Genomic DNA, 21,638 nt, shown 5'->3' with positions numbered 1-21,638 from the left:
TCTTCATTTTTCTAGATGAAGAAACAGAGGCTCAGAGACTGAGCTTCCCAGTGCTCAGGGTTACCTGGTGAGACACCTGCTGAGCCACAGGGATCATGCCTGTTTGTTTTATTTACGTGATGTCTCCTCCCCGAGATGAATGAGGTCAGATACTTTCTTAGGAGAAGTACTTGGAAGGCACCAGTGGGGTGTGACAGACGTAAGTTCAGCTTCTCTGTGGCTAGCAGACCTGAGCCAGTCCCCATCCCCTCTCTATTTGAATTTAGTCCCATCTGTTACCCACCTCTGTAAGGTTGCCAGGTAAGGAAGACATAAGGCTGTTGGCTGGCAGGAGACAGCACACAGTAGGTCCACAGACTAGTAAAGGCAGTGCCTATCTCTGACTTCTGATCCTAGGGCTATACCTCCCTCATGTTTGTCCAAAGACCCAACATCTTTAGGGTTCTTCCCCGCCCCGCCCCCTTCCCATCTAGCCCTGCCCACTGCCAACTCCAGTGCCTGCTTCTAAATTTCTTCTCTAATTCTTAATAATAAAAGCTATGCTGATAAACTATGCTAATTGCCTAGATCCATGGTTCTGCAACTTTTATGGACATCAGAATCACCTGGAGGCTTGGTAAATACAGATCACTGGACTCCACCCCAGAGTTCTGATTCAGAAGGTGATGCCAGCTCCGCTGGTCCGGGGACCACACTGTGGGAACCACTGGAACTGGGGAGCCTGGTCCCAGTTGTATGTGTGCTGATGGTGTCTGACCAGTTAGGGATCTGATAATTCAGCCTTACTGGGGAAGATGCCATTGGAAGATAATGAGGAAGGCATTTGGGGTAGGAGGCTCGGGCCTTTGTCTCTTCATCATAGCCATGGGTAATTACCTTTTACATTGATGTGCAGTGGCTTTAGACAGCTTCTCACTGTTGTGAGCCTCTGCCAGCCTTTAAATCTCAGACCTGCCTTCCTCTGGGTGAAATGGCCTTTCCTTCTAATTATTTTTGATTCCCAAGGTTTGAAAAATCCTAGGTTTTTCAAGCTAGTTTTGCACTGGAAGCACCTGGAGATCTTGTTAAAGTGAGGATTCAGAGTTATTAAGTCCGAGGGTAGGGCCCATGGTTCTGCTTGTCTAATGAGCTCCCATGTGATGTAGATGCTGAGGGTCCATGGACCAGCACCTGGTAGCAATTCTGAATTACAGCTGTGCATAGCAATGACACTTGCCCCTGATGCCCAATAGAATCACCCAAGGAGCTTTTAAAAACAAATACTTGGCCAGGTGGGGTGGCTCACAACTGTAATCCCAGCACTTTGGGGGCCAAGGTGGGCGGATCACAAGGTCAGGAGTTCAAGACCACCCTGACCAACATGGTAAAACCCTGTCTCTACTAAAAACACAAAAATTAGCCAGGTGTGGTGGCCTATAATCCTAGCTACTCGGGAGGCTGAGACAGGAGAATCACTTGAACCTGAGAGGCGGAGGTTGCAATGAGCCGAGATCATACCACTGTGCTCCAGCCTGGGCGACAGAGCAAGACTGTCCCAAAAACAAACAAATAAAAACCAACATTTGAGCCACATTCCTTGGAGATCCTAATTTAGAATTTTTAACACCCCCATTCCCCAACCCCCATGTGATTTCAATGTACAGCCAGGGTTGGAAACCATTGGCCATTATCCACAAAGTGGGGTAACACCTTCCCAGAGCTCAGCTGCATGTGAGCAGCAGGGACTAGGTCGAGCTGCCTGCTTCCGTGCAGGGAGGGTGCGCCATTACTCCTGGGGAGCTGCACAGGTCACCTGGGAATCTCGTTAAATTGTGAATTCATCTTCGTCAGGCTTGGGGTGGGACCTGGGTTTCTGCATTTCTAATAGATATCTGAGTGTTGCTGATGCTGCCAGTCGAGGCTGGTGCTGAGTCTCCAGACCTGCCCACAAGGGCCCACACGATGCCCGTTATCTCTGCCGGTGATGGCAGCAGGTCACTTTTCTCCAGCTGATCGTTAGAGGCCTTTGTTTCCACCTTCTTTCTCCCTAAACGCCATCCTGACGTCTCTTTTATTCGGCTTGGTATTGACACAGGACACTGGGCAATATAGGTTCGTTCTCTTTTTGTAATTTTTCTTCCTTCTCTCTTCACAGTACGAGATGCAAAAAATCTAATACCTATGGATCCAAATGGGCTTTCAGATCCTTACGTGAAGCTGAAACTTATTCCTGATCCCAAGAACGAAAGCAAACAAAAAACCAAAACCATCCGCTCCACACTAAATCCCCAGTGGAATGAGTCCTTTACATTGTAAGTGGTCTCTCTCCTTGATCAAATTTTGTTCCTATACACCATGCAGTTGCCCACCTCATTATTTGAGATAATGAAGTAGGCTAGTTCTAAACGTCTTTAAACACGTCTTCAGTCCTAAGATCTCCTCAGGCTGCCATTAGGGAGGTAGCTATTAGCACCTGTTGGATAGATGGTAATTATGATACCAAGAGTTGCATAATTCAGGCCTCAAATTATTATTAGCTAGTCTGGATAAACACTTCTGTTTAAGGAATTAAAAATGATTTAAAAGTGTATCAGGTATGTCCACCTCTTGATGGACTTAGGTTCTTCTGAGGGTTAGTGGAGGGCATAAGGCAAGAATTTAAATAATTTTTGGACCGCAGAATGAATGAGTAACATAGAAAGTGTTATTGCCCTGAAATGGGAAGATGATTCTTGCCTTCAAAGAGAGAAGAGTTCCTGGAAAATGTGACATTTAAAGTCGGCCTCGGAGGGCTGCCAGGATATCAGAGGTTGAGATGGTAGAAGGGGAAGAAGGAAATAAATAAGGCAGGAGAACTGAGTGCAGCTGAGCAAAAGCAAGAGGTCCCCTTTGTAGACTAGTAACAGGAAGCAGTTTTTCTGTGGACAACCTATTCTAGAGGGACTAGCAAGCCCTGCTCTATGAAGGACCAGATAGTATATATTTTAGGCTTCCTGAGTCATACAGTCTCTGTTACACCTCTGTAACTCTTAACTTTCTAGTGCCAAAGCAGCCATAGACAATATGTAAACAAATAGCCATGGCTGCGTTCTAATAAAACTTTATTTATAAAAATAGACTGTGGCCCAGATTTGGCCCATGGGTCATAGTTTATTAACTCCTCCTGTAGAGCTTTGGTTGCCAGCATGAGGGTTTGGTATTTTACTGGACCAGTAAGAGAATTAAATATACTATTTCTCTATCTCAGTCTCAAGTCATGTACATGTGTTATCTCCTAGTAAAACCACGAGCAAGATAACCTAGTGTTTGCATGTGTGTGTGTGTCTTTCAGCAAATTGAAACCTTCAGACAAAGACCGGCGACTGTCTGTAGAAATCTGGGACTGGGATCGAACAACAAGGAATGACTTCATGGGATCCCTTTCCTTTGGAGTTTCGGAGCTAATGAAGATGCCGGCCAGTGGCTGGTATGGAAGCTATTTATGTTGAATATGTCTCAAAGCATCAGACCATTTAGACAGTTAGGCTTAAGTCTCTAAAATGTCAGTTGAGACAGGACATGGTGCCTTACGCCTATAACCCCAGTACTTCAGGAGGCTGAGGCAGGTGGATTGCTGAGTCCAAAAGTTTGAGACCAGCCTGGGCAACATGGAAAAACCCCATCTCTACAAAAAATACAAAAATTGGCCAGGTGTGATGGTGTGCACCTGTAGTCTCAGCTACTCAGGAGGCTGAGGTGTGAGGATCGCTTGAGCCCAGGAGGCTGAGGCTGCAGTGAGCTATGATTGCACCATTGCACTCTGGCCTGGGCAACAGAGCTACCCTGTATCAAAAAAAAAAAAAAAGAAAGAAAAAAAAAGAAAGAAAAAGTCAGTTAAATATCTACTTATGGCCAGGCTGGGCACAGTGGCTCACATCTATAAACCCAGCACTTTGGGAGGCCAAGGCGGGCAGATCACAAGGTCAGGAGTTTGAGACCAGCCAGTTCGAGACCATCCTGGCCAACATGGCGAAACGATGTCTGTACTAAAAATACAAAAATTAGCCAGGTGCTGTGGTACACACCTGTAATCCCAGCTACTTGCGAGGCTGAGGCAGGAGAATCTCTTAAATCCGGGAGGCAGAGGTTGCAGTGAGCCCAGATCACACCATTGCACTCTAGCCTGGGTGACAGAGTGAGACTCTGTCTCAGAAAAAAGGAAAAAATGTCTACTTCTCTGGCTGTAGTCTCTCCATAGCATGCATTTCACAAAACAGCTCGACTAGAGGCTGCAGAAGACTTGCTAGGCTTACAGTGGTAACTCTTTTTCTCCTGTCTTTGAAAGGTACAAGTTGCTTAACCAAGAAGAAGGTGAGTACTACAATGTACCCATTCCGGAAGGGGACGAAGAAGGAAATGTGGAGCTCAGGCAGAAATTCGAGGTGAGGATAACCAAACGCCTGGAAACATCGTTCCTTTCTAAAGCCTCATTTCAGGAAGGGCCGAGATGTTGTGGTCACATTTTTGAAAGGCAAAAAGTAATCTAAATGTTCATGATCTTTTTCTTTATTGAGAAGCATAAATGTTGTGTGTTCCCTTTCCTTTGTAAGCCGTTGATATTTTATATCTCTTATCACTTATAAAATGGAAACTGGAACTGTCCCAGAAATGAAAGCATGGTTGATTTCTACAAAAGAAATCAAGGCACATCACTGGGGAGAGAAGCAGGGTTCAGAGGGCAGGATTGTTCTCACAAAGGAGGACTTGTGCTCTTCTGAAAAGGAGGAAGTCATTTTGGCCTCTCCTTGGGAGCTCATTTGTGTGTAATCAGACTGTCATCTGAGATTTTTTTTTTTCCTACAGAAAATACAAGGTTCCTAATTTTGTTCTGAAAACCCAGCTTAAACAAATATGCCTTTGTCTTCGATCCCTTTTTACTTAGCCCCGATGTTTAGCGGAGGCCTCCTCCTCTTCCTCTTCCCCTGGGTATTGATGTTTATCTCTGCCCCGGGTTCACTGGTCTTTTCATCTCCTCCTCTGCTCCTTACTTCTCTTTTTCTTCTCTCTCTCACTTCTCCCCTTTGTTTACCAGGCATCTCAGCTTTTGGTAAACAGTTTTTTTTCTCTAAGCACCTGCCTTATGTTTTAAAGTCACAACTTCTGATATTTTTCTATTTCTCTAATCACCCTTCATTTTGGCTCTTTGAGGGATTCCTATAGTTGCCTTTTCAGTCTATGTAACTGGTTAATTCCTTTTTGAATCTTTCTCTTCTTTAGCCTAGTTAGAATTCCTGGAATTTCCCCCACTTTAGAGCAGTACACACGCACGCACACATACACGTGTATCGATGCCGAACTGTTACTGAAATGTTGACACCGATGGGATGCTGATGCTCTTGTTTTCCTCCTCGTGTTGTTCTCCAAGAAACATATAGATCTGGGGGTAGGGAAGAGAGTTGGGGGCAGAGGAAATAAACCTTCTTCATGCCCCCTGCAAAAGAAACATATAAGTCTTATCCAGAGAAAATGAGTCTCAAAGGATGTAAAACATGCAGTTGTTCAAAGTACTTTGTTAAACTGATGTTTGGTTAAAGTTGATGTTGGCGGCAAATACTAAATGGCAGGGGCTATTTGGTTAGATGTCCTTGGGAGCACAAATGAATGAAATGAGTCACAGATAATCTCAATAAATGGTAATGAACAGCAGGCCCTAGGGTTGAGGCAATAGGGAGTGGTGGAGACTGGGGTGAGCTGCTGAGCTTGAGCCCTGTCTGAAGGTGGCGGCTGCTGCTACCCCACCGCAGACGATGTTTCCCACTTGCGCATCCAGGCCCTGTGTTGCTGGATCTTCCTTCTTCAAGAGAAGCCAGAATTCCAAGTTTTTTCTGATTTCTCTTAATGTGGGCAGAGTTCTAATGTTAAAACTTAGAACCAGGCCAGGTGCGGTGACTTTAATCCCAGCACTTTGGGAGGCTGAGGCGGGCAGATCACTTGAGGTCAGAAGTTCAGGACTGGCCAGCATGGCGAAACCTGATCTCTCCTAAAAATACAAAAATTAGCCAGGTTTGGTGGCATGCGCTTGTCATCCCAGCTACTCCAGTGGCTGAGGCACAAGAGTCGCTTAACCCTGAGATGCGGAAGTTGCAGTGAGCCGAGTTTGTGCCATTGCACTTCAGCCTGGACCACAGAGCAAGACTGTGTCTTTAAAAAAAAAAAAATTAGAACTGTCTAGGTGTGGTAGCTCACACCCATAGTCCCAGCACTTTGGGAGGCTGAGGCAGGCAGATTGCTTAAGTTGATGAGTTTGAAACCAGCCTAGGCAACATGATGAAACCCAGTCTCTACAAAAATATACAAAAACTAACAGGGTGTGGTGGCGTGCACCCGTAATCCCAGCTACTTAGTGACTGAGGGACAAGAATCACTTGATCCCAGGAGGCAGAGGTGGCAGTGAGCCAACGTCATGCCACTGCACTCCAGCCTGGGCAACAGAGTGAGACTCTGTCTCAAGAAAACAAAACAAAAAACTTAGAACTCTGTGTGGGTCAAATACACAACTATTGCTTTAGAGACCAGTAGAATTCCACCAGTAAGAACCAGCTTGTAATCTCTGCTCTTCAAAAATACAGGAGAGAAAACGTAATTTAAAAAAATTATTTGTACGGTTATCTACATTACAATATGTATAAATATACATATGTGTGTGTATATCTATGTATCTACCATTTGTCTACCTATCGATAGAGAAAAGAATGAGATTCTTTTCAAAGAGGCTTTATAAGATTTAGAGGAGTTCCGGCACAAAGGTGAAAGTCAGGGTTTCGGGCAGGGTCCAAGGTCTATGCCAGGCGTAGCTCTTTGTCAGTTTGTATGTCTTCCCCTGCATCATCATCTGTTTCCACCCCTACCCTGCAGCTGAGGATGCGGACCTGGGGTACTGCACAGGGCCACCTTCTTGAGCCCCATCTCTGATGTCACACCACTTCTGTGACGGTGGATCCTTCTAGAGAGAGTTTCAGACTGAGTACCAGCATCACTCAGCTGTCCCAGGGAGGGGAGGAACCTGAGGAACCAGAAGGAATCTTCCTTGCTGAATGTCATGCCATGGTGTTGATCGCAAGCAGGCACTGGGTCAGGGGCCACTGGCGCAGAAAGAATGCATTCGAGGGAGGAACGGCATGGGCGTCAGCATGGGGCTCCTCGCAGTCCTGTCTGAGACTTAGCTTTGCTAGTAGAAAAATATTGACCCCCTCTTTCTGCTTTATTGTCATGGCTTCCTGGTGAGTAAACTTCCTGTTTTTCTGGGCAGTGAGTTCAGCTTTTTTTTTTTTTTTGAGACGGAGTTTCACTCTTGTTACCCAGGCTGGAGTGCAATGGCGTGATCTCGGCTCACCGCAACCTCCACCTCCAGGGTTCAGGCAATTCTCCTGCCTCAGCATCCCAAGTAGCTGGGATTACAGGCACGTGCCACCATGCCCAGCTAATGTTTTGTATTTTTAGTAGAGATGGGGTTTCACCATGTTGACCAGGATGGTCTCGATCTCTTGACCTCGTGATCCACCCGCCTCGGCCTCCCAAAGTGCTGGGATTACAGGCGTGAGCCACCGCGCCCAGCGAGTTCAGCTTTTTATAAAGGTCAGAGTTCTAAACAAACAAACAAAATACAGGCCCAAGGGCCTGAGCAAAGGGAAGCATTTCTCTTGGGAGGCTGGTCAGAGGCTGCGGGGGTATTGCCGGTGACTGTTCATCCTCCTGGGAGGGCTGGGGGCTTTGCAGGAGCGCCAGCCCAAGGCTGTGCAGCATCAAGGGGAGAGGTGGCATCAGTAGAGTTGCACGGGGCGGAGGCTCCGCTCTTCAGCCTACTGAGGTCTATGCTTGGAGCATCTGCATGAACTGCATTCTAGCTTTTTCTTTAAATACATTTCAGCTTATATTTCCTAGATTTTACTCAAATTACATTAGCTCATTTGCTTAGAGCACTTAAAAAAACACACCGTGAGAGACTGGGCGGAAAGCCACTAGAGGATGGTGTCAAAAAGATGCGGAGAATTTTACGACAACTGCCATGCTTCATTGTAAATGAATATTCAGAGCCAATTTTAGGCAGGGGTTCAATCACATAATGGTGTTTTGTTGAGGTCTATAAATGTGAGAGTTGCAAGACTTTCCCGGTGCCAAGTTACCAGGAAGGGAGGCACCAGGGCAGAAAGGCTGGCATCCACATTTGAGCAGTTCTGGGTGGCAGCCAGGCTTTGCAAACAGGATGCCAGTTGGCATCAGGTGCAGTGTGAGGAACCTCTTTGAACCCACATCCCATGTCCTCCCTCTCAGCCTCTAGCATGAGCGCCTCGCAATGTCTCCAGGCTCCCCTCTCTGAGCCCCTTCTTGCCAAATAACTGCCATGCTAACTTGCTTTCCAGCACATGTGTCTTCTTCCCTACCCACTCTTTCATAGATACTTTGCCACCCCCCAGTAAGAGTTTGATTCAGCTGAGTAAGATTTTTTTGTTAAGTTCAATGATGAATCTCTATTGATTGAAACACACATGAGGGCTCGTCCTGTTGGGACTGGGCATCGCTCAGTGGCATCACAGTGTCCAGTCTGTCCTTATCCCTCCGTGTCCAGCTCTGTTTTCTAAAAAGGGTTCCCTCCATGCAGTTTTTAAATCCTTCTCCAGAAATCAAGTCATTCAGTTGGATGAAAGGGAAATCAAATGAGCATTCACAACTCTGCCGTTGCATTAATATTCATTCAATCATTAGGTGGAAAGTTTTTCCAATTTACATGGTTGGTTCTCGAATCTTGGCAAACAGAATGATCCATGAGTGGAGCTCTTAGGAGCCAAGGAAAATTCCAGGATGGCTGGAGACGACCTTCCTCACTCGTACAGATCCTGCTTGCCAGAGCAGTTCATCCTCCTACAAGACAAAACACAGCAGAAGCTTGATTGTGACATTCATGGCCAGTGTGTCTGTGGGCCTTTAACCTGTTCCATGTTTGTCATCAAGTAAAGTACACTTGGTCCTGATTCACAAACATAAATGATGCATTTTTCCATTTGTTAAAAAGCTAAGGTGGCAACAGCAGGCTAAGCAGACGGTTCCTGCTTTCCGTGAAGCTTACGTCCTGGACCTGTGGTTCCTGCTGCAAAAATCTTTCAGAACAAAGCAGGGAGCTTATCATATCCCCGTGCTGGCCGTGATTCCCCTGAGTCTCCAGGTACTACTGAGGACAACTAAGATTCCTGTTCTTCCCTCTCACTTCCTGGTCTCGGCTTTCTGTGATGAGGCTTACGGCCAGAGTTGGGGAAAGGTCCACCTTGCATTAGAGGTGGTGCAGAGGGTGGGTTAGCTCTGCTCAGAAACTTTTTCTGTAAATAGTCAGATAATAAATATTTTAGGCTTTCTAGGCCATGCAGGGTCTGGTGTAACACTCAACTCTGCTGTTGCACCTCAAAAGCAGCCACAAATACATAAACAAATGAGTGTTGGTGTATTCCAATAATACATTACTTACAAAAACAGGTGGCAGACCAGATTTGGCCCAAGGGCCAGAGTTTGCCGACTTCTGGCTTAGCCCATAGGCTCTGGAATCAAATCTTAGTTTTGTCGCTAATTTACTATGTGACCTCTCTGTGCATTGGCATCCTTAACTGTAAATGGAAGTAATAGATGAGGGCAACTAGTTCTATTATTCCGTTAGTTATAAATAGAACTGATGTCCTGATTCGATAGGATACTAGTTGTCAGTGAAGTAAATGTAATACCACAGTGAGAAGTCAGCTTGTGCTGATACTTCTTAATTCAATGGTTTAATGTTGGATCCTGATTACAAACTCCGAAGTGAGCACATATGAAAGATGATTTGGCTGGGCACGGTGGCTCACACCTGTAATCCCAGCACTATGGGAGGCTGAGGCGGGTGGATCACGAGGTCAGGAGTTCAAGACCAGCCTGGCCAAGGTGGCGAAACCCCATCTCTACTAAAAACACTAAAAATTAGCCAGGCATGGTGGCGGGCACCTGTAATCCCAGCTACTCAGCAGGCTGAGGCAGGAGAGTCACTTGAACTCAGGAGGCGGAGGTTGCAGTGAGCCGAGATCGCACCATACACTCCAGCCTGGGAGACAGAGTGAGACTCTGTCTCAAAAAAAAAAAAAGAAAAAGATGATTTGATGTAAACCACACCAAGAATCAACACAAGTATAATAATGATTGTCGAAGCGAATAATCCATTAGAGAAGTGATTATGTTAACAACAGAAACGTCACAGCTGACTTACTACTGATCGCATTCACATGGACTCCGGTACTTCTGTTGCTGTAATGCTGCCCTTTATCTTTTACAAAACCTGGGATCTGAATTGTTCACCTCTTGAGCTGTACCCAAGGAGTTACGTGCTACATTCACGTTTCCAATGAGGGGAAAGAAGCCACATCTTCTCCTGTTTTAAAACAGTTCCAGAAGTTCTTACTGTCATTTGCATTTCATTTCCATGGCTTTTAGTAAGTTTAGCACTTTTGTTTCATATGTATACGTCAGTTGATTCTTTCCCTGAGCCTATTTGGGCTCCGTCTACCTTTGGAGCCTTGGAGTTGCACTAGAATCAAGAAAATGGGCTAAGAGGCAGGGGAAGGAGAAAGGTGAGGGGAAGGCAGTTCTGGGACCAATTTCTAGGCCTGCCTTGGATGCAGCCACTTCCTATCCTCAGAGTTCTATTCCTTCCTTTCCCCAGCCCCCCTTCCTCCCTTATAGAGCCTTTCTCCTAAGGCCTGGCCCCTCTTCTCTAGGGCTGTTTACTTTGTCCAAGACCTTCTTCCCCAATCCTGCAACCTCAAGAGAAATGAAGCCAGAAGGGCAAATAACCCCATCATGGACCTGGCTCCCTGGGGCCGAGGGCACTTCAGGACAGGTGGTGAAGACCATGTCTCCCTTCTCCGCACTTCAGACTTCACGAAACGAAATATACATTTGCTCGTTTTGCTCCAGTATCACAATGACTACTTTTAATTTGCATTTTGATGACTTTTAGCTGGGAATGGACTTTAAATGAACTCATATCTACCTGTGGGGTTGCTTCTGTGCTCCACCTGCTGTTAACAGTTAATGGAGACTCTAATATAAAAAAGTCAGGCAGCTTTGCTTAACTGAGCCTACACCATTTGATTCTGCTCAGTCATCCGGGCTCTTTATTCTTTTCATCATTTATTCTTTCACTCATCATTTTAAAAATAGAGCAAAATAAGTAGCTAAAGGCACCTTAGCCTTTTCCTGTTCCTACTGTAACCGTAACTTTTGCTGCCCACCATTGCTCTATTCTGGAGCAAGTTAAACATCTCATTTTAAGCCAGAGACATCTGTAGCAGAACGAAGACAGCTAAGTGGCAGCACACCTCGGGCTTTGTCTGAGACGGGATATTTCTCTTGTCACAATAGAATGAGAAATGGTGTCCTGTTAGAAAGCTGATGGATAATGTATCACATATTACTCTTTTGAGTATCAGGACCCAAGAAAACAAGATGAATTTATTTAAATTGCAGTGTCCCTTGAAGCTTGGATGACCTCTCTAAAAGGAAATACTCTTAAGGTTCTTATAAAGGAGGAAATGTATAGCCCAGTGTGAAAAATTGTAGCTGCTCGTGAAGTGCAGTTTTGAGGACCAGTTCCTATCCTGTCCCTTCCTGGGGAGCAGGAGGTGAGACGCAGATGAGGCGGTGATGGAAGCAGCGGGAATCATGGCAGACGCCCGCTGTGTGATGGTTAGATGCCATAGGCAGTTTCTGTGCTGGGGATGGTATATTACTTTCATTTGAGAAGTGGTATTGCGTAGTGGTTAGAAGCCTCAGTCCTGGACCCAGACTTCTAGGTTCAAATCCTGCCCCTTTTATTTCCCAGTTGTATCACCTGGGGCAGATTACGCGGTGTTTGAACATGGTATTTTTCTAGAAGGAATATTCAATTTAAAATAGTTGGCCATAGTTTCATATCTCAGCTCTCCCACTAGAAGTGGTAGACTGATGACCTTGGATACATTCCTTAAACTCTCTGACCCCAGGTTTCCTTGTTTATGAAGTGGAGATGACAAAGGAGCCTGCTGCATAGGTATGCTGTGAGGATTCACTCAGTTCGGTTATGTAAGTTGCTTAGACTAGTACTTGGCGTCGAGTAAGTGCCCAATAAATGTTTGCTAATTATATGAAATAGACGTTATTTGCCCGAATTTGGTTTTGACTTATATTGATGAAAAGTTACTTACATGGGCAAATGAGGTGTTACCAAGAAGTAAGAAAGAGCATTCTTAGTACCCCATTTTGAGCATTAGAAATTGTTATCAAGGACTTATTTCTGAAAACAGACCAGTGGATTGGTTATTCCAACATTTATAGCTTCTTAGAACCTGAAGCTGAACTCGAATCCTGCTATCTTGATGACGTTTTCAGCAGACAGGCTTCCCAGTCCGTCTCTGGGATGACTTCAGTCTCATACAGAGATATATGTGTGTGTCTTCATGGTTCTTGTATTTGTGACCATTCAGAACTATGTGAAGTTCTAAACCGAAAGAAAGCTGGCGATCATGAATGAGCTGTTTTGTGAGGAGTAGAAGTCCAGATACTACGGGAAGCATCACCCTGGATTCAGACTGCCTGAAAAATCAAATATGTATCTGTTTTTACTTATTCAAAGGAAACATTTTGAGATTATCCTTCTTACTAATTAACAAATTAATATGATCCAACTGAACTATAATTAAGGTACTTAAATCAACAAAGATGAGACTCGGTTGCTAGGTTATATGCAGAAAGAGCAAGCAAGCAGTTTTCTCTTTACTTTGATCAAAATTAGACCTTCCCAAAGCCTCCATTGTCTTTGAAGACTTTATCTAATTCAGTTTGTTCTTTTCCAGATAGCAGGGGGGAAAACCCCACAAAACACAGTTCACTAGAGACTCTCAGATAAATTGTAGCTATTTGTTGATCTGATCAGCCCTGCCACAGTTACTATGGAAACCAGAGTACTTTCAGATGACCTTTTAGACACAAAACAAGAAATCTGTGTGCCCCAATATTCTCTCTGCTTTTTTGTCCCTAAATAGCTTACTTAATTACTTTCTTAACTGCGCGATAAGGGGAAAAAAAATCCATAAAATGCACAGCAGTTGAAAGACATATTTTAATGTTTGTACTTCAGCTTTGTCTTAGAAGAAAAGTCTTAAACTGATAGAGGAGACAGGTTAGTAGTAGAAATCATTTTCACTCATTAGATCACTGTCAACAGAGCTTAACCTGCCGTTCAGCTGAGCAAACCCAGAGGAAGCAAGACAGCCTCTGAACGCAACGGCACAGAATTTGATGCGTCCGTAAGGGAGGGTACGTGCATTTATATTAGAGTGCTGGCAGCCTGTTTTCAGTTTAATTTATCTCAAGGAAATAATTTTGTTGGGAAACCAAAAAAGACTGTGCATTCTAGTTGTCTGTCTAATGAATTCCTGAAACAGCATAAAAGCCCTGTGTCTTGTAGTTAACAGCGACAGGCTTGTGGGTAGATGTTGCTGGTTGAAGAAATGTTAGTTAATAGCAGGCAAGCCTGATATGAAATGTTAGAGGCAGCTGTGCAAATGTGCCCAGGCCCTGGTACCCACAGGGGATGAGCAGGTACCAAGGGTGCCACCCTCCATTTACAGGAACTGGAAGGAGGGAAGACAGAGCCATGTCCACTAGCACAAGCATGAACATGGCAGCTAAGCATTGGCACAGGTCTTTATGGCTCTATCTCAAGCACTGAAGAGGAAATTAAAGCCCCCTAAAATAAAATTAAGAAACCTAGAATAAGGGTGACATGAAACATATTGCTATTTGTTGTTTTCCCCAAAAAACATGTCCTGCAGAGAATTAAGATTGCAGGTCCCTGGAGCGGTAAGTCACAAGGGTTCTGAACTCCCTGAGTATTCTGAAAGAGGAAGTGGTGAGCAGTCGGAGCTCTGGATCTTGCACCTCCATGTGTGGGAGCCGATTAAAAATGCAGAGGGTATAAAGACACACGCACACGTATGTTTATTGCAGCACTGTTCACAATAGCAAAGACTTGGAGCTAACCCAAATGCCCATCAACAATAGGCTGGATAAAGAAAATGTGGCACATATATACCATGGAACACTATGCAGCCACAAAAAAGGATGAGTTCATGTCCTTTGCAGGGACATGGATGAAGCTGGAAACCATCATTTTCAGTAAACTAACACAAGAATAGAAAATCAAACACTGCATGTTCACTCATAAGTGGGAGTTGAACAATGAGAACACATGGACACAGGAAGGGGAACATCACACACCCGGGCCTGTCGGGGGTGGGGGGAACTAGGGGAGGGATAGCATTAGGAGAAATACCTAACGTAGGTGATGGGTTGATGGGGGCAGCAAACCACCATGGCACGTGTATACCTATGTAACAAACCTGAACATTCTACATATGTATCTCAGAACTTAAAGTATAATAATAATTTTAAAATGCAGGGTCTCAGAGCCCAGCCCAGCCTCTGACCCAGTCAGAATATTATTTTAACAAGGTCCCCAGGTAATTCCTGTGCCCATGGAAGCTTCAGAAATGCTGGTCAAGAAGATGAAACCTATTGACTGATAAGTAAACATTCAGTCTCCTGTGGTGGTGAAGACAGCAAGGACAGACCTCCTCATCCCCAGTATCCATATTAAGTAGCGTAGGGATCAGTGAACTATGACCCACACCCAACCACCTGTTTGTATATACAGCCCATGAGCTAAGAATGGTTTTAGTGTTTTTAAATGGTTGAAAAAAAGAAGGATCATATTTATGAGACATGAAAATTTGGATGAAATTCAAAATCTGGTGCCCAAGAGTTTTGTTAACACAACCACGTTCATTCATTCCTGTCTTGTCTACGGCTGCTCTTTTGCTACCACAGCAGAGTTGAGTCCCTGCAAAAGAGACTGTATGCGCCTCAAAGCCTACATGTGTGCCCTCTGGTCCTTTACAGAAAAAATTTGTGGCCTCTGGGTTAATGGAATAATAGGGCATTCAGACTGGAAGAGAGGTTTAAGATCACGATTGTTGATCGGAAAACGAAAGCAAAAGGGATGTGCTCAAAGGTAGCTTGTACAGGACCCAGACCTCCTATGTAGGTTGACGCTTCTGTCTCATATCCCGTACCTTCCCGTACCCGCTTCCCTGTAATACTCCCTTTTCTGACTCCCCTCCACGCACCAACATGCTCATTCATGCATCTCAGCCCTTGCTTGTGCTCCTTGGAAAGACCCTTGCTTCTCCTCCACTTCCCTCAGTCCCAGGCTTTTCAAATCCTGCGCGTCCCTTTACATGATTCTCCAGCCTCTTAAAATTGCCCTGACTGTGCAGTCTAATGACTACCCACTTGCCAGACACACCTGTAAGATGTGTCACCTCCCTGATTCCAGAGTGAAAACCTCAGGCCCTCCTCTGAATGAAGTCTAAACATCAGGCCTGTGAGGACTCCACCCTTCACCTGTGCTTTTTTTTGACAGCCCAGAGGAGGATGTCTGAGCCAGCGTCTTTATGAGGCTGCTTAGAGGGCTTCAGGGGAGAGGACACTTCAGAGCCACGAGAACCTCCGTTTCTTCGTCTAGCAGTTGCGTCAAACTTGTGGGTGTGACTAATCTGATTGTTCTTGAAGATGGACCAGTTTCTTTCCCATACATTTTATGACTCCAGAAATCAGTAATTCTGGACGTTTCTAGCTGGTAGATGCTGCATCTACTCTGTGTCTAGCACTGTCCCTGGGGCTAGAGACAGAACCTTGCTCTTGGGAACATTGTGGAGTAGTGGTAAGGGATATGAGACCTTGTACCTCATCTCCACGTTCTGGAAATGACTCCGGACCCTTGTAGTGAAGGGAAGCCTACACCCTCCCTCCTAGATGGTAGCTAACCTAGATCAGCGGGAATCTGACCCAGGCCGCAGTTCATTCTTTGCCCATGTAGCAGAATCTCCAGCTCTTGAGATGCTGAATAAGCTTTGCTGCTGAGAAGATGATGGCTCGCCTGATGTAACATGGCTTTTACAGGCAAATAGGGCCACAGAGGCCTCAGAGAATTAAAAATGGCAGCTCCCCAAATGGGGTCCAGGAACATATGGCTGAGGTGCTCATGGTGTTGTATTTTGGTTTTAGTTGGTTTTCGTGGATCTCCTTGCCCATTAGGATCATTGCCTTGATGTACACATGATGGTGGCACTTCCCAGTTCTTCAGGCTGACCAAGGGGGGTCATAGATGTCCCTGGTCAGGAATTCAGGGAACTCAATGGCTCTCGTGTCCTCAGCACTTAACTGAAAACCAAGTGGTTCACATTTGGCACTCATGCGGCTTCCTGCCATTCGCCACTTTCATCTCGAGCAGGGGGATTTTGCTTCCTCACCTCCCTCCCCAGCGTCCAGGTGTGTGGTCCAGGAAGGATTCCCTGGGAGCTCTTGCAGATGTGTAGAGCAGGAGGTGCTATGCGTACCTGACCTGCATCACTTCAGCCTTTCCTTTGATTTTTTTTCTTTTCCAGAAGGGGATTTGCAATGGTCTGTCATGTCCAAGTGTGAAACAGCCTTAAAGTTCTTCTAGCTTTGTTTGAATCTAAGAATAGCTGCCCATTGGCTGCGGAAGGCTGTGAAGCCACATGGCATTTGTATCGAGGCATCTCTGCTAAATGTTTTCTGTCTCCCTGTAAAAGCAGGTGACTTATCGCAGATGACAGTTGGAGGTAGGAACCTCCTAAAGTCAGGCCATGTACTTCTCAGGGCATCCCAGCTGCTCAATTTAGAGTACCCTAAACCTATAGGGTACCCAAGCAAAGATCAGGCAACCCTACGAGAAAGATGCAGGGGAAATGCCAGACAAAATGTCCTCTAAGGTTCTGTCCAACACCAAGATTGCAGCAAGAGTGTCTTTGTTGCTATTGTTAGTTCCCGTTAATCTCGATGGGGATTAAGATCGCCGTCCTAAAATAGAGCTTTTGGGGTTGGAATGAAATGGCCTAGTTTGGGAACAATCATAAATGGATTTGTGATTACTGATTTTTAGAGGCCCATAATGATAAAATGGATAGAAGATAACCCATACCTGGTAAAAGAGATGCAAAACCCATGGTTTGACCAGTCTCTCGTTTTAGTAGACAAAGCCTGCATTTGCCTCTGATCTCCTCCGTTCAGGTTCAGGGCTGTGAAGACCCATTCAGGCTGTGGGATTTGTGTTCAGAAATCTGATCCTTGTCAAATTCTCTGCCAGAAGCTACCTCCCCCTATGTGTGAAGTTGGGGGATTACCCCCATGAATCCATGTAGAGAAATCTCTCTTGAGATGATTTTTTTTTTTTGAGGGTGTCTCACTCTTGTTGCCCCGACTGGAGTGCAGTAACTCGATCATGGCTCACTGCAACCTCCGCCTCCCGGGTTCAAGCAAATTCTCCCTCCTCAGCCTGCCAAGTAGCTGGGACTACAGGCGTGTGTCACCACACCTAGCTAATTTTGTATTTTTGGTAGAGACAGGGTTTCGCCATGTTGGTCAGGCTGGTCTCGAACTCCTGGCCTCAGGTGATACACCAGCCTCAGTCGCCCAACAGTGCTGGGATTACAGGTGTGACCCACCGCACCTGGCCTCTTTGAGATGATTTCAACTTATTTTCTCACATTAGTATTTGAGAAAGGAAAGTTATCCAGTCAAGATAGGGTTTTTTTTTTAAGGCAGAAGTTGAAAGTGAAAAGCAAAGCAGACCCTGGTTGTGTGGCATTCAGTCAGCCAGAGCTTGGCTAACTCCCGGTCCTGCCAGCTTATCTCTCACTAATCATCTTGGGCACTTCAAGATACTGAAGAGCCTTCTGAATCATCAAGAAAAAATAAAATCTTGTTATTATAGTTTTCATGGTAAGCGGGTTTGGTTTCATCATAATTTATTGAAAAATGTCAATCTGTATATAAAAATATTGGGCACCTAGCTATGTGTTACCTCAAACAGGTGGATTATCCAAATACTCCATGACCCTATCATGTGAACTGGCCAATAGCAAAACAGAGCCATGAATGTAGTGGAGCTCTTTGATGGGAGTGAGACCACGTTCAGACACATCAATGCCACAAGGAAGAGAGAAGGGTCCTGTCCACATAAAGCGTGATTCTAGGCCTTTCACTCTTCCAGCAAGAAAGAGTTACCTCCTACCCCTCCAGGGGCCAAATGAGACCTGCACCTGGGGCCCCTCCGGAGCAGAGAGCAATGGAAGTTTCGCGGCACCTCCTCTCCCGACCCCAGTGCTGTGTCTTGGGGTCACCATCTAGCCCCTGTGCCTGCCTGCATCAAAAATGGAACCTGTGCTGTGTTGTACTCAATCTTGTTTTCTTGTACTGCTAATCGTGCGTAGCACCTCCTGTGCGTACTATTTCTCCTACTAACCTAGAAGTTTTTCTCCTCCTGTCTTTTACAGGGCTGTCATGTCCACTTCTTAAAGGTAGTTCTCCCTCCACTCTCTCCTCATCCATTTTCCTTCCACAAAAACACTTCCCTCAGTTTTCGTGGCTCCCAAGCCTCTGCCTGCAGTCATGCTCTCCACCCTTAAGGACGCACTGCTGCACTGTGTGTTCTGGTAGCTAGAATTTCACACCTACTTGTGTCTTCGTCTGTGCGCTCCCTTCCAAGTGACCACAGCCCTCCTATGAGGAAAAACACCATGTCTTAATCACCCAGAGAATAGACCAGTCTCCCCTCCTCTTTAGATTAGGTTAGTTTAAAATTTTACTGGCCAGACATGGTGGCTCACACCTGTAATCCCAGCACTTTTGGGGGCCAAAGTGGGTGGATCACCTGAGGTCAGGAGTTTGAGTCCAGCCTGGCCAACATGGTGAAACCCTGTCTCTACAAAAAAAAATATAAAAATTAGCCAGGCATGATGGCAGGTGCCTGTAATCCCAACTACTTGGGAGGCTGAGGTAGGAAAATCGCTTGAACCTGGGAGGCGGAAGTGGCTGAGTTAGCGCCACTGCACTCCAGCCTGAGTCACAAGAGCAAGGAGACTCCATCTCAAGAAATAAATAAATAAAATTTTACCAAGCAAATATCAAAACCTCCTCACAGTGCTTAAAGATAAGTTCAAGTCAGTGTTGAAAGCATCAAATGAACAGAAAGAGTGCATCTGTAAATGGACAACTCATCTTCCTTTCTTTCTGTTAATGGGTATCTTTCAATCACATATGAGTTAGGACTCATTTTCAGTTTTATGGGGATACATCTGCATTAGCATGCAATCAGTGTGGTGTATTTACACTACATGAATGTGTGCATATGGACGATATAGTTTAATATATCGTAGGCTGAAATCCTCTAATTGTTCTGATGTTCTTAATGCCTGGCTTGATAATTCTCCCTCTATTTCATTTTTGCTCATTTTTAAATTTTTTTTCCCAACTCACTTAATCGTTGCAACCTAATCAGCCATTCTAGCCCCAGACTATGGAGGGGAATTTTGCAACTTGCATGTAAATGATTTTAAAAGCCTGGTCTATTATCGTCATTTCTGTTAGCACCAGTCTCTTCTGGAAAGCTGGTTAGGGCCACGCACCAGCTGTGCTCTCAGCTTGTTGCCTGTGTTAGTAATTAAAATCAGCCCAAGATTGTCGCAGTGTGTTCATGTTCGTATTGGAACAAACTGGAAAATTTAAACCCTCAAATGCTCAGGTGAAGGATTTGCAAAGGGATAGACCCCACTCCCCCACCCCAAGCTAGAATCAACATATAGCACTCTCTCAAAAACACCGTCCTACAGAAAGCATCTAATAATGTTTTTAGAGTTTCTCATCTCTAGAACGTGTATCTGACCCTGCAGATGTGTCTGTTAGAGGAATCACGGGAGATTTGTGACCGAGAGAAACTGAGAATGAGAAAGAAAAAAAAATATTCCTTGAGGTTCCATAAGTCTTGCAGTGTATGGTGAATACTATGTGTGAAAACTGCCTTTCAAGGCTTCTGTTGTTACGGAACAGTTACTGTGCCCTGCCTTGTCTGTGCTGAAAATCCTGTCCCATGATGTAGTGCAGGGTGCTGACTTTGGATAAACATCTCCAGAGGTCGGCCACACCTGAATACACTGAACCACTGGGCAACTCCTTCCACTGGAGGAAAACCCTCCAGCATTCTCAGGGGAGAGAGGCACCTCTTGATCACTCCAGGAGTTGGAAACAGTTCCTGTTTAAAAACCAAATAAGCTGGGCGTGGTGGCTCACGCCTGTAATCCCAGCACTTTGGGAGGCCAAAGCAGGTGGATTACAAGGTCAGGAGTTTGAGACCATCCTGGCCAATGTGGCGAAACCCAGTCTCTACTAAAAATACAAAAATTAGCTGGGTGTGGTGGCATGCACCTGTGGTCCCAGCTGCTCAGGAGGCTGAGAAAGGAGAATCGCTTGAACCCAGGAGGTGGAGGTGGCATTGAGCCGAGATCATGCCACTGCCCTCCAGCCTGGCGACGGAGCGAGGCTTTTCCTCAAAAAAACCAAACAAGTAGGCTGGACGCGGTGGCTCACACCTGTAATCTCAACACTGAGAGGCCAGGGCGGGTGGATCATGAGGTCAGAATTTGGAGACCAGCCTGGCCAATATAGTGAAACCCCATCTCTACTAAAAATATAAAAATTAGCTGGCATAGTGGCGTGCATCTGTACCCCCAGCTACTCGGGAGTCTGAGGTGGGAGAATTGCTTGAATCCAGGAGGCGGAAGTGGCAGTGGGCCGAGATTGTGCCACTGCACTCCAGCCTGGATGACAGAGCAAGACTCCATCTCAAAAAACACAGCAACAACTAAGTAAACCCCTCTCATTGCACCCTCTGCTACTTCAGGGACACTTCCACTCTGATGGAAGGAACTCCTACTTGGATCCTGGAACCCTAATGAGGACCCAAACCTCTTCCACCTGTGTGGCTTGATGTACCTGAGTGCTGTGTTTATGTCCTTGTTATTAGGTTAAACACTTTGTTATTTCAGAGAAACATATGAATCACAGGGCTTAGTTTCCCAGCGCGTAGGAAAGCTGGGTGCTGCTGTAAAACTCAGATGTGGCCAGAAAGGGAACTAATGAGAGGGGAGAAAAATAAGAGGAAAGGGTTAAGGTGAGGATTTCACCTCCCTGGGTTCCTACCTGGCTCCTCCTAGCTCTAATGAGGGGCTGCCCCTGTCCCCTTCTCCTTGAGGACTGTCCCTCTTTTCCCACCTGCTGGGCAACATGGCTCTCACCTCGTCATTCCAAGAAGGCAGCAGGGTGTGGTAAGGAAGTGCCACACTACCTGGGTCCAAGGGTTCGAATCCCAGCTCCACCATTTCATAGCTGTATAGCCTGGGGTCACTCAGCTCATCCCTCTTGCCTCAGTTTCTCCAATTCTAAAATGGAAAAGTTAAAAGTACCAACCTCCTAGGGATGTTGGGATGATGAAATGGGTAAGTATGGAAGGTGCCTAGAACAGCACCTGGCTAGGTTTGTGTTGGCTGCAGGCTTTACTCTCAGCCTTTCCTCTACCTTCCATCTGCAGGAATTAGGAATTACAAAGTTTTCCCTAATGGAGGTGTCACTGTGCATTGCTGGTTTCCAAGAAGCCGTTGCCAAGTTCAAGTGAACCCTTTGTTGTGCTTTTTTTTTTTTTTTTTTTTTTT

At 45.5% G+C, this 21,638-nt stretch overlaps 1 protein-coding gene across 1 annotated transcript in view; it reads left to right on the top strand.

Moving 5' to 3' along the window:
* Positions 1 to 21,638, top strand: part of PRKCA (protein kinase C alpha) — a 486,225-nt gene that overhangs the window by 374,872 nt on the left and 89,715 nt on the right. Inside the window, exons 6-8 of the mRNA XM_017497307.2 lie at positions 2,135 to 2,291; positions 3,311 to 3,445; positions 4,304 to 4,400. Coding sequence (XP_017352796.1) covers positions 2,135 to 2,291; positions 3,311 to 3,445; positions 4,304 to 4,400 — 389 coding nt within the window. The remainder of the gene's footprint in view (positions 1 to 2,134; positions 2,292 to 3,310; positions 3,446 to 4,303; positions 4,401 to 21,638) is intronic.

Source organism: Cebus imitator, unplaced genomic scaffold (genome assembly GCF_001604975.1).
Source record: "Cebus imitator isolate Cc_AM_T3 unplaced genomic scaffold, Cebus_imitator-1.0 Scaffold229, whole genome shotgun sequence".
Taxonomy (NCBI): domain Eukaryota; kingdom Metazoa; phylum Chordata; class Mammalia; order Primates; family Cebidae; genus Cebus; species Cebus imitator.
Note: the sequence above shows the minus strand (reverse complement) of the source record. Positions and strands in the feature narration are given on the sequence as shown.